This window comes from Trachemys scripta, chromosome 12 (genome assembly GCF_013100865.1).
Source record: "Trachemys scripta elegans isolate TJP31775 chromosome 12, CAS_Tse_1.0, whole genome shotgun sequence".
Lineage (NCBI taxonomy): Eukaryota > Metazoa > Chordata > Testudines > Emydidae > Trachemys > Trachemys scripta.
The window spans coordinates 10,444,138-10,456,792 of NC_048309.1; the positions used below are offsets into that span (position 1 = coordinate 10,444,138).

At 40.1% G+C, this 12,655-nt stretch overlaps 1 protein-coding gene across 2 annotated transcripts; it reads left to right on the top strand.

Annotated features, from left to right (window-relative positions):
• Window positions 1-274: 274 nt before the first annotated feature.
• On the top strand, window positions 275-12,178 carry LOC117885862 (aurora kinase C-like). 2 transcript variants are annotated; one of them, XM_034787383.1, is made up of 9 exons: window positions 275-468; window positions 1,111-1,259; window positions 3,511-3,673; window positions 4,925-4,982; window positions 5,754-5,945; window positions 7,547-7,685; window positions 8,163-8,311; window positions 9,351-9,525; window positions 11,708-12,178. In XM_034787383.1, the coding sequence occupies exons 3-9, from the start codon at window positions 3,526-3,528 to the stop codon at window positions 11,879-11,881; spliced, it is 1,035 nt and encodes a 344-aa protein (XP_034643274.1). In that variant the 5' UTR covers window positions 275-468; window positions 1,111-1,259; window positions 3,511-3,525; the 3' UTR covers window positions 11,882-12,178. The 2 variants fall into 2 exon arrangements, with proteins under 2 accessions (XP_034643274.1, XP_034643273.1); XM_034787382.1 differs by lacking the exon at window positions 1,111-1,259.
• Window positions 12,179-12,655: the final 477 nt, after the last annotated feature.

Here is a 12,655-nt window from a genome sequence, read left to right on the forward strand (position 1 = left end):
AACTCTTCAGGAAACCCTCCCCTGTCACGAATGAAAAATACAATTCTGCAGTGAGACAGGCTGTTTGCTTGGTGACCCTATCCCAAAATAGAGAACAAAGCTTTATGAATTACATGAGTGACCCTGTAGTTGACTATGTTCCTCTGAGTAAATATGGCCCATGAACCAGGACACAGTGCATTGTTTCAGAAAACAATACTGTGCTACAAGCTGAAGAAGATCCAGCCCTCTGCAATCCTCTTGTCTAGGGAGCCTCTCTCCTCCACAGAATGTTTTGGCTTGGCATTCAGGCTCCCTCAACACAGAATGCAAATACAAAGAACAGCAGTACTCAGTGTCAGGGCCAGCACCATTGGTTTGAAGAAGTGAAGTATTTTCCATGCAACATTCCAGCTCAGCTGAAGAGCTGAGAAGATTCCTTGCAACTGTGATGATTTTCACTCAGTATTAACTCTGCTGCTCATAAAGGTAATGTGCAATCAAGAGCAAGGACCCTAATATAGACTCTCTTATTAAACTTACTTTTAATGTTCTCACTTGTTAGAAGCTTATATTTGATAGGAAAGATTTAGCTTCCAACAGTCTGCAGGCTCCATATAGGTGCTTAAATGCTATGAGGATAGGTGCTCAACAATGCTGGAAATAGATGGCTTGATTACATAGCAATGGATTGGTATCTGTATTGATTTATATGTACCAAATACAACTACAATTGCCCATCCAGCGCTCTGGGCACCTATTCCATAAATTAAAAATGAGCTCACATAAACAAAGGACTGCCCATACATATCTCCATCTCACCCCACACCCTACTTAACGTCCTTATGAAAAGATGGGCTTTGTCGCCCAGGTGTAAGCCATTTCAAGTTGAAAGGAAATATTGTTTTGGTGTTTTCAGTTCATGGTAGCCTTCCAAATGTTGTTCTTCGAATGCATTTTTAAAAACTATTTTGCTAATATTTAGTATGTTATGTGGAGCAATTTCTGTACTGCTAACCCAGGCAGGCAAAAATCATGAATTAGGGCCAGAAGAATCATGAGATAGTCTTAGAAATCATGGGATTTTTAACAAATGATAAATGTGACATTCTTTTGATTTCTGAGCTTTAGAGTGCATTTGGGTTATGTTTTCTGGCCTTTCTCTGCAACTGTGAAGAACAGAAACTTGCTTAAACAAAACAAAGCCCATCCCTGAGCTTCTCATGAAATAACATCTCCAGAAGTTGGAGCTTTCAGAAAAAAATATTAAATATCACAAGGTTGGTGATAAAATCATGAAGATTGTTAATACTGCAATTAATTTGCCCAGGACTGAAAAATAATATTTTAAAAAATATATTATATAAAATTACAGCACTTAGATCCTGGCCCTGCAAAAACTTAAGCACATTCTTCATTTTATGCTTAGGAGCAGTTTCATTGATTTCAACTGGACTATTCAAGTGTGTGCACAAGTGTTTGCAGGGCCATGGCCTTAACATGTATACAAGGTAGTCTATAACTGGCCCCTGGAGAGGTGTCTTTCCCCAGGTAATTCCGGTTTGTCATATTTCCCAGTTATGACCACTTGAAGAAACCACTAAATGTAATTATAATCATAACACTTATTTCACCTGTAGATCTCAAAGCATTTTGCAAAGATAGGTAAGAATCATTATCCCCATTTTGCAGGTAGAAAAACTGAGGCACAAAGAAAGAAAATTAGTTGACAAAAGTTGCACCATGAATCAGTATCAGAGACAGGAACAGCCCCAAGGTCTCCTCACTCCCAGGCAGTTGCTGCCTAACATTGATATATAAATATAATTGTGATTAGAAATGTGCACAGGAATCAACATATACTGGGATTTTCAGTTTTGATGTCATGGGTTTGCCTGTCCTAGAGTGAGGGATGAACTGTGACATTCAAATCCAGGATTGGATTCTGATTCCTTAAAGTTTAGAATTGGGATTTGAGACTGTAGAACTCAGGGCTGGCCTCAAAACTGAGAACTAGTTCTGGGTTCAGATTCCAACCCTACCCCACTGTTGGAGATGCTGAGATTCAGGGGTTTGGTCCATTGCTAATAATAATAATGAGTAATACAATAGCTTTTAACCTGTCACACTGATTCCCAAACACTTTGCAAAATATTAATTCATTCATCAGAAAAGGAATTTCTCTGCCTTTATTTAGGGTTATATAGTGCATTAAGTTGTGTGTTGATTCAAAGCATGTGTGTAAAGATCTGTAATTTATTCCTCTGTAATGAATCAAAGCAATCTTCCCTAAAGCGCTGTTCATTCCTTGGCCCATTTCTAAATCTAATTATATTATATTAACATTAGGCACAGGCCTGGAACAAGATTTGGATCCTTTTTCTGGCTCTATGATTGACTTACTGTGTGACTCTGGGCAAGCCTCTGTGCCTCAGTTTCACAATTTAGAAATCAGATGTGGGGAGTCTGACTTTAAGGCCTAAGGTCATATGACCCTGGCCTTCTATATAAAGGGAGCTTTTAGAACTAATTTGTGTTTCCAATGTTAGCTGGTGAGGGGAGAGAGAGTAGAATCTACTGAAGGTCAGAACTGAGATTCAGGCATATCTCTAGATCTACAGCCTTATCGTAGTGCCCTGAGCCAGTGGAGTGCTGCCAATCTGGTCTATTTATTTTATTTTAGTTGGTTTCATTAGAAAGTTATCAGGGGTCCTGGAACACACAAAACCCCTTAATTGTGGACATCCATGTTTTAATATAGGTATATTTTGCTATTGTATTAGAAATAAAACTTAGTACTCAATACATATGTTAATGAATCCTAAAATGCTAATTTAGAAGGTTTTAATGCCTCTGGGCAATCTCTTACAAAATGTTCTTAAATAATAACATGTCTATCTAAAACTACAGAAGTGCAGCTTAGTTTCTGGCCAAGCTTTGGTCTGTTTGATATCTATAAAGTACTTGTTAGAGCAGGTTTATGTGTGACTGGTGTGCCTATTTTCTTGTTAAAGCCTCAGCTCTTGTGAAATGCGTGTGTCTGATTAAATGAGATCTGGTCTAACTATCTTACCAGGTGTAAGTGATTGGGTAAAATTGCTACATGCTCATGGTGACTAATGAAGGAACATAGCAGCTTGCAAAGGATAGCCTAAGATTTCAATGTGATTATAGGTACCCAGCTTGGGACACCTTAAAAGGGCCTGATTTTCATAGGGAGAGTGCTGAAAAATTGGGGCTGTTCTAAAATTAGGCACCCAAAATCAGTAACCACTTCTGAGAACAGCATGGAGGCCAAAGAATTCTAGTTTCATCCTCTTACCCCCTTATATCCATGCTAATAGGAAACTTCCTGAAAGTGAGATGTTGGGGGGGGGGGGGTTGGGCTGTGGCAGGCATTTAAATCAGAGGGGCAATGGAGAACAGCCAGGTGACAATAGCAGTGGATTATACAGACACAGAAGAAAAAGATAGTCCCTGTCCCAAAGAATTTTTAATCTAATCTTATCTCTTGGATTTTCACTGTTGAAGTTGTCTCCAAAGCCAATGACTGTAAGCAGCTCAGATGTGGACCAGAAGAACATGAGAAAATATTTGAGTAGTTCCTGCATTTCAGTGTTTTCCTGCAAGGGGCCATCTTCTCCAACAATCAAGAATATCATAAGCAAAGCCAAAGCAGGATCAGAGTCAAAGGGTATGTTACTTACTCAAACCATAGCTGGACCCATCCCACAGGTTATGTGGAGTTGGGAATTTTCCAGTTCCCAGACATCCTGAAGGGGTCACCCACTTGCCAAAGAACTGCTTAAAGTCTCAACCATAACTTCAAAAAATATAGAGTCAAGGTAGTGGAGCTGAAATTGGTCAAGGAGTAATCCAGCAGTTATTTGGCCAGTGACTTCTTTGGTGGTGTGAGGGTGAAACAGGATTCTCTACTTCCCTTAAAAATCTGGTTGAGACTTGACTGGCTCTGAAAGCTTCAAATGTAGGCACTAGTCCTATAACTTTCACTGTTAAGGAGTTTATGTGCACCAAGAAGCTTGTGAAATACTTTCATTGCTTAAAAAAACATGTAAGCTAGGTGACAACAGCAGAAGTAACTGAAATAAGGGTGCTTTTTCACCTGGTCAAAAGTAACCTAGCTGAGCTCCGACAAAGCGGGCAAGGATAAGCTGCTCCACCCTTTCAATAACTCAGTTTCAGTGGGTTCCTGAGCAAAGAAGTGTTGCTTCCCAGTTCATGGTCTCTTATTTGATAAAGAAATGCAGAAACAATACAAATGTCAGCAATACATAAAGGGCAGTTCAGCCTTAAAAAGAACTCTCCGTATTTAATGGTACAAAAGACATAGGACCTTCTACAAAGATACAAATGAGCCTTTGAAACTTTTTTTTTTAATGGTGTGTTTATTCCTAGTCGGCTGGAGCTCCATGTACCAAGGGGCAGAAATTGGCCCAGAGATATTTGATGCTTATTGTACTCCACACACCTTTAGACTGATTAATAAAATTAGGTGCAATTTTCCTTTAAGGACCGTCTGATATTCCCCCTTGACTCTTACGTTAAACATGCTGGTAGTTTCAGTGATCATCTTCCTATTCAAGGATGCAAGAGTTGCCTGGGCATGCCAGCTTCTTCAGTCCCCTTCCATCATGAGATAGTGATCACTGTTTTTCCTCTGGGCTCTGGTCATTACTCTCCCACCTCTTCCATCTTCATCCTACTGTTTTAAATTGTACTTTATTGCCACCACAATTAATGGGTGACATGATGTCTAACGCTATGTCCAAACACTCCTAGGGCTGTCTGTTTTCACTGTAGAATTCCTATTCAGTGAAGACTTCCTTCCCCCATTCATCCATCCAAAAGCTCTCAGATCCACTCTACAAGCTACAGCATAAAAAGACACAATTTCTGTTCTAAAGCTGATGCATTTGTTTTACAGACGAGGAAGATGGTTCAAAAATGGACACCAAACGTACCTCTGTTTCTCAGCTGCCCAGGTAACTATTCAGAAAATATCTCAATATGCTGTTTCTGGAGCATTAATATTGTTTGCTGTATAAGTCTCCAGATCATCCCAAACCTCTAGATACTACAAAACTACTAGCTTTTTTCTGTGTAAGAATTGTCTTGCCGATTTCCCAAGTTGGTTTTAAAAGATACAGATATTTAAAGGGCCTTTCCCCTAAGATATTTAGAACTCTCTATATCTTACATTGTAGAGACTAGTATCTAAGGCCTAGATTTTTCAGAAATGTGCACATGCAAAAGTGCAGAGACGTATATGTGAAATCATGGCAGATGTGAGCATGAATGGGCAGTCAAGTATCCAACTCTCCATTTGCATATACAAATTAAGCACAACTGAACATACAGGTGCATGTATGACCTTGATAACCTGAGCCCTATTTTTTTCAAGTAAGTTGGTGATTAGAATTGAGTCTACCAAGACTTTATTTATACACCTTTACTTTGCTAAAATAGTAGGACTGTTTTAGCATGGAGGGCTTACACTGGGGAAAGGCTCTGTTTTAGGCTGTGTTGACTGTCATCAGTAACTTTGTCTACCCATTCACTTATATTCTATTGAATATCTAAATGTAGTCAATAGGAAACTTAAGCATGTTGAAATATACTGACACCTTCATGATAGGGCTAAGCAGGTGCAGTGACATCTGTTTTACACTAAGATTGAATTTGACGGATAGTTCTCCATTTACTGGGAATTACTAATGTTATAACTTTAATACTGACTCTTGTACTGCATGCAGGAAAATGTGGGGCATTGATGACTTTGAAATTGGGCGACCACTTGGGAAAGGTAGATTTGGAACCGTTTATTTGGCTCGTGAACAAAATACCCACTTCATCCTAGCCCTAAAAGTCATCTTCAAGTCTGCCCTGGAGAAATCACAATTGGAGCACCAGCTCCGAAGAGAAATAGAAATTCTGAGTCATCTCAGGTAAGAACCTGTGCTGAAATTAAATAAAAACCATGGAGTGGGACTTACAGCCTGAGGAATGCTGGTATCCCTGGCTGACTTAGTCTTGGCACCCTCCACTTTAGCAAAAGCCAGACTGTAGTTCATTCTAGACCACCCTAGTGGCAAGCTCAACAAACTGGCGCCAGTCTTCTGGGTTGCCTTTTTGGTGATACAGAGAAGTGGAAAACGTGATTACCTTACTTCAAAAACAAATTAACCTGAATTGGTGAACTTGAGAGGTGGGAAAGAAGGTAGTCCTGCTCATTAGTTTGTCATATGGGTGAGGAAAATCTCTGAGATCTATCCCTACAAACTAATTGCTATCCTCTAAGAAATATACAGCAAACAAAATGGTGTGCTGCTGGTGGGCCTCACTCTCCACCCATGCCTTCAAGAAATTGTTCCTTTGCCTTTTTCAGTTGTCTACTTAAGGCTAGAATCTTGAGGGTCCTAATTTTGATCACGGTTCAGTTGTGAACTAAAGAGGATCTCATTGGGAAAGCTGAGATGCTGAGCTTGTTGTCTTGATTTCTAATGTGGTTCAGTTGTGCCAATCTCAGCATGCTTCTGACTAACCTAATTCCTGACTGTCGCAGTTACAAGGCTAACTGTGCCTCTGAGCTGAGTGCACCCCGTCAGGTGTTAGGCCTTGTGCCCTTCTCCCACCAACTCCTAGGGGACAATACCCTGTGTATTGTCTGTGCTCACCCCAACAGGTCCAAGTAGGTTTGGGTACCTGTGGTTCTTCCCTTTTGGGAGCTTGTGACTAGTGGAAAGAATTTAATCTTAAGAGCATGAACAAAGCATAAGACAAAGGTTTGTTAAAGCAATAAAAGGGCTACCTACATATCTGTCTTGCCTTAAAGGCTTGCTGTCCCTTAGCAGAGACCTACCCAGACACTCAACTTCTGGAGTCTGGCTTCACCCTCCCTCTCTTGAGTGACTCTTTATCCAGCCCCAAGTTTTATTGTTCTCCTGTGTTTTCTGAGCCTAGTTAAACCAGTTCAGATAGCTCAAGAAGAGTGGGGTAGTAACATTAAGGTCCATATTCCTGGGTGCTTGCTGAAAGTCTCTTCTCTGGGCAATTGTCCTGGCTTCCTGCATTTTCTGACAATCCTATTATCAAATAAACTCAGTGCAGTAAACATGCCAAAAGCCAGGTCACATACAGCATTCATAAATTGTCACATAGCCGCTCCAAATCCATCACACTAACCCTGGGGGGAATTTTCTAGCCTTCTTCCCCCCAGACCTCTGAAATAACAAGCACCATTTCTACAGCATGGCTTCTACTCCTGTTAAATCAGCAGCCAATGCTAATTACTAACAGAAGGACAATAGGACAACTGACGTTAATGTATCGTCTGTTTTTTACGTACCTGATCCATTTAATTAATCACTAGACCAACTAAACTATGGGATTATTATTTTCCCACATGTGCAAGCTTTCATAACACTCCTGATCCAACTGAATAGGAATGTGGTGGCGGGAATCAAGAAACTAGCTTAACATCTGGCTTCAGTGTTGTGATACTTGTTTGATTTTCAGCTACCAAATGTGTCCTTTCTGGCTTTTTTAGGCATCCAAATATTTTGAGATTTTATAACTACTTTCACGACAGAACACGGATCTACCTGATGTTGGAATATGCTCCAGGAGGGGAGCTGTACAAAGAGTTGCAAAAACATGAGCATTTTGAGGAGACTAGAACTGCCACGGTGAGTAAAGCGTTGATGCTGCTTATGTTTTGTGAAGGGGAATGGAATCTCATCTTGGAACTACTATAATGTATGCACTGTAGGCATACACTCTGGGTTTGTATGCAGAACAAATCATCTTGCCTAAGTAAAACTAGTTGGAAATATCTTGCTCACAAAGTGTCTCGCGTGACTCCCAACGTTCCAGTTCCTGGATAGAGCCAGGAATTGCCAAGATGTGGCAAGGCTCCTTTCTAATCTTCAAAGGTTCAGTACATCCATCCCTGGTTTTATATAGTACTACCATTAGCTTTCTACGCAACTCTTACAAGCAATGTCAAAACAAACATGGTAAATATCAAACCAAATCACTCACTGCTGAGCCACAACAAGGTTTGTATTCAACTTACTAAATGGCTAAATCATATTTCCTATAGAAAACCACTACATAAACTGTGTTTGACTGTATCATTCTCTTGGGTGTGGCACATTCTGCAGTATGTAGAAGAAATATCTGATGCTCTGATATACTGCCATGCTCAGAAAGTGATCCACCGAGATATCAAGCCTGAAAACCTCCTGCTAGGACTTAAAGGGGAACTGAAGTTAGCAGACTTTGGCTGGTCCGTGCATGCTCCATCACTCAGGTGAGTCTGACTCCTCTTTTCAGTTGTAAGACCACTACTATATGGACTCAGTCTCTATTCGACTATCCTGTATTTACAGCTCCTCCACTGACAACATTTGGGTAAAAATCTGTCTAATATCCTAATCCTCTCATCTTGATTCACTGATGCCACATAATTGTCTCCAAAGAAATGAACTGTGGACAATCATTGGATTGTGACACCACTGATGGTGAGCAAGGAGGAGCAGGATTGGTTCAAGGTTGTGTGGTCCCTTGAGCACTGAAATGAATCCTCCTGGCCTCTACAAAGGCATGAAAAGTATAGTCCTTGTGCCCTGCTTTGCTTCCACTACATGGTCCTTGAGACAGCATGAGCAGGGAGGTTTGTCAGCAGCCCCAGGACCAACAGCTGAGAGAAGCTCTCCTTCAAGGCTGGCTATCTCTACACCTTGACTGGCACTTTGAGGAAAGAAAGCAAAACAGTGCATATGGCTTTTCTTAGATATTAGAATCTTTATTTTTTCCAAAGATTCTTGCGACACAGACTATAGTCTGTAATATTACTGTCATGGAGCCATATAAGTGCCTCTTGTCTTTCATAAAGCACTAAGAGAATGTTTTTGACTCTGTAGCCCAACCCCTCATGTAGCTTCTGTTTGACCTAATCTAGATCTCTGGCTTCAGGAGTTATGTCTAGTCCCTAATCAAAACTACTCCTTTAGACTGAAACTTAAGAAATTGTATGCATGGAGCCACCCAGCTTGCATACACAATTTTGAAAGTTTGGGCCTTAATTGGTCAGAAGGTTAATTGCTGGGTAAGTAAAGCACTTCCTAGGATTGAGACAGAAGCTAATCTACTTTCCCCACACCTAGGCCACAAAGCTGACATCCTACCTAGGGCAAGATCTTCAAAACAGCTCTGATTCTAGTGGGTCCAAATCTGGCCCCTAAAATTCTAAATTGGGTGTGGATGTCCGTAGTAAATCAGTTATTGATAAATTTACTCTACCTTATTTGAATGCAACAAAATGACTGGTGATTTATTTTTTTAAACAGGAGGACAACATTTTGTGGCACAACAGATTACCTTGCCCCAGAAATGATTGATGGGAGAACCCATGATGAAAATGTTGATGTCTGGTGTGTTGGTGTTCTATGTTTTGAGTGTCTTGTGGGGTATGCGCCATTTGAAGCACCCACCCGCAATGAAACATACAAAAGAATTGCAGAGGTAAGCTTTCCTAAATCCATGGAAGAGGTTACTTGGTTTGAGAGCAAAGAAAACCACCTCCCACAGGCAAACAAATAATTAGGCTCGGAAGGATTTTTTTTTTTTTTTTTTTAAAATCAGGGAAAGATGATTTCATGGTACGCACAAACTAATGAAATAATAGCTTAATTGATGATGATCAAAGTTTACAGATAGGCAAAGTACGAAAAATGCTGCTTGAGAACTTTGTGCTTTAAGGATATTTACTTTGTATATTTTGACTGATGTTGACAACTTGTGTTTTAATGGTTATAACGCTTTAACTTTTTGAATCTCGCCATCTGTCATTAAATAATTGTCTGATTTTTCTCCCCCCCCCCCCATTTTCTGCAACTGAAAATTTAAATTGATAAAAATGGAAAAAAGCTTAAACATTTGATATTTATTGAATTATATAAAAATCAAATTCTGGCAAGCCTACAAATAACCTAATCATATAAAAGATTAGACTAGGAACCCACAACTGTCAGCACCACTGATAACCAGGCCAATAAATTCTCTTCTTTAGAATCAGACACTGCCTGGGTTTTGATTTCGTTGGCCTCAAACATGACTGGTTAAAGCACTGTCAGAGTGCATTACAGAGAACTGGGCATCTTGTTTGATACCATCTCTGTATTCATTAGGGTCCCTGACATTCCCAGTTAAAATCTTCAGAACAATGTCAAAATAACATTGTTTGTTTATTACAAGAAAATCTTGGTTAGTTTTTCTTGCCCTCACCATTTCCCTCTTCAAAGTCTGTAGTTGAGCAGGGTTGGATAAAAATGCCTTCAGAGCACATGGGCTCATTCTTAAATCAACAAGAGTCCTTAAATAGTAATGTGAGGCACTCCCTTTTACTGAAGCACTCATCAATTGTGCTACCTAGTTACTAAAAATAGCACAAACACATACTGTGGCACTTCAACTGGCAATACATATGGCAAAACTGTTAAATCTAAATTAGTGTTGGATGTGTTTCGGACAGCTGCTCCTTTTTTGTACGGAGTTTGGGGTGAAAAGTGGTGACAAGATGTAAACTACCTAATTTGAAACAGTGGATCATCTTGGATATAGATTTGGGGCCTTGTCTTGTACCCATATATCTACGGAATTTTGCCATTGATTTGAATGGGAGCAAGACTGAGGCTGTAATATCTTTTCTATCTGCAAAATTGACCTGGTGGAGGGGGATGAACAAATGTAGATAAATATATTGAAGACTAGGGATACAGATACAAAATGTAGCAGTTGGTTCTAATACTGGCCTTATTCAATGAAGATTACTCTCCTTCATTAATTCTGTCTTCTACACTGCTCAGTACAAAACGTCTCTTTAAAATTAAGCAGCCAACCAATTTATTCCAGTGAACACTATCAGCTAGTGTCCTTGACTGTGTGACTATAATGTGCACACTGTATCACAGATAATTGGAAGTGTATTATGCCAGAAACATCGATCTTATTTTGCACATTAATCAGGGTTAAAAGTATATCAGATAAAGTTCTTGTGACTAGATCTATTCTGTGGCTGCTCTGACAATGATCTGGTATAGAAAATGTTGCAGTGTAATTCTGGAGCACACAAAGAATCTTACTTTTCATTGAAATTCAGTTGTTGTCATCATAACCCAACTATACGCTATCAGACTTGTATGCATTCCAAGTCAGTAACACGCTTGCATTTTCGTAGGTTTTTTTTAAGACACTAATTTACTATCATGGAATTACCTGGCTTTGGTAATATTGTTACATCACTCATTACCCGTTAAGCAGTACTTTTTGTAGCTGTGAAGACTACAAAAACTTAACACACTAGACACCGAGCAATTGTCGAGACCACAGTCTATTGTGCTGACCAGTGCTGTCTCCTGTGTCAGTTTGTCTTAAGAAGAACAGGAGTACTTGTGGCACCTTAGAGACTAACAAATTTATTAGAGCATAAGCTTTCGTGGACTTAGACTTTGCTCGAGAAAGCTTGCAATCGAACTATATCTCCCCCAACACCTTCATTCTGTTTGTACAGCACCTAGTGCATTGGGATCCTGGTCCATGATGCAGGCTCTTAGGTGGTGATATACTATTCATTGTACTTGCATCATACCTGTTGTTACCTTGTGGAACTAATCTTTTTTTTTTTTCCTCACCTCCCTCCCTCCAGGTTAAATTCACATTTCCCACATGGATGCCTGATGGTGCGAAGGACCTTATTTCAAAAACACTTAAGCGCACTCCTTCTTTGAGGCTCTCTCTCAAAGAAATAATAAAACATCCATGGGTTAAGAAGAATTCAAGGAGGATTTTCCCACCAGTTTATAAAGCAGCTGAACAATAAACTCGTACTTCCAAGAAAAGACATTCTCACTCTGGAATATTGACTACTGGTGCTTTTCTGAGATGGCTGGATTTTTTTAAATCCGATTAGGATTCAGTTTATTAGAATTAACAGGACTGGGGAGTATTAGACACTAACGTAGAGAACTTTTTGTGACGCTGGAAAGAAAAAAAACACTAGTGTTGTAGGTCTTAAGGCTCAGGGTAGAGAGGTAGTGGGAAATAGCTTGTCCTGAATGTAATATTTAAATGGCTAGGAGTTAATTCATTTTTAGAAATAAAGCAAGTGCTAATACTACCTAGAGTTGTTTGCTTTTTGTATAAATTTAATTGGATAATTGTGTTTTCCCTCCCCTATTCAATCTGATGTTTCTCTACAAGCTCTGAGAGCACATGCCACCTTCCCGCTTAAAAGGAACCTTCTGCATCGTAATTGCTACTTTTACCTATGCAGCATGGGTGGAGTCCATTGACTTTGCAGTAGGTAACACCCCCCTTGCCTCTTGTTTGCACATAACGCTGCTGTGAGAGGACAGTGGGGTTGGCTGTGTAAGAGGGCGAGCGAGCGAGCTGTGCTGCAAAGCGCAGTCTTAGGGTGACCAGATGTCCCGATTTTATAGGGATAGTCCCGATTTTTGGGTCTTTTTCTTATATAGGCTCCTATTACCCCCCCACCCCCGTCCCGATTTTTCACATTTGCTGTCTGATCAGCCTATGCGCACTGGACAAGTGCTACCTGCCCGCCTCTGCAGCGAAAGGGCCAGCGAGTCCCTTA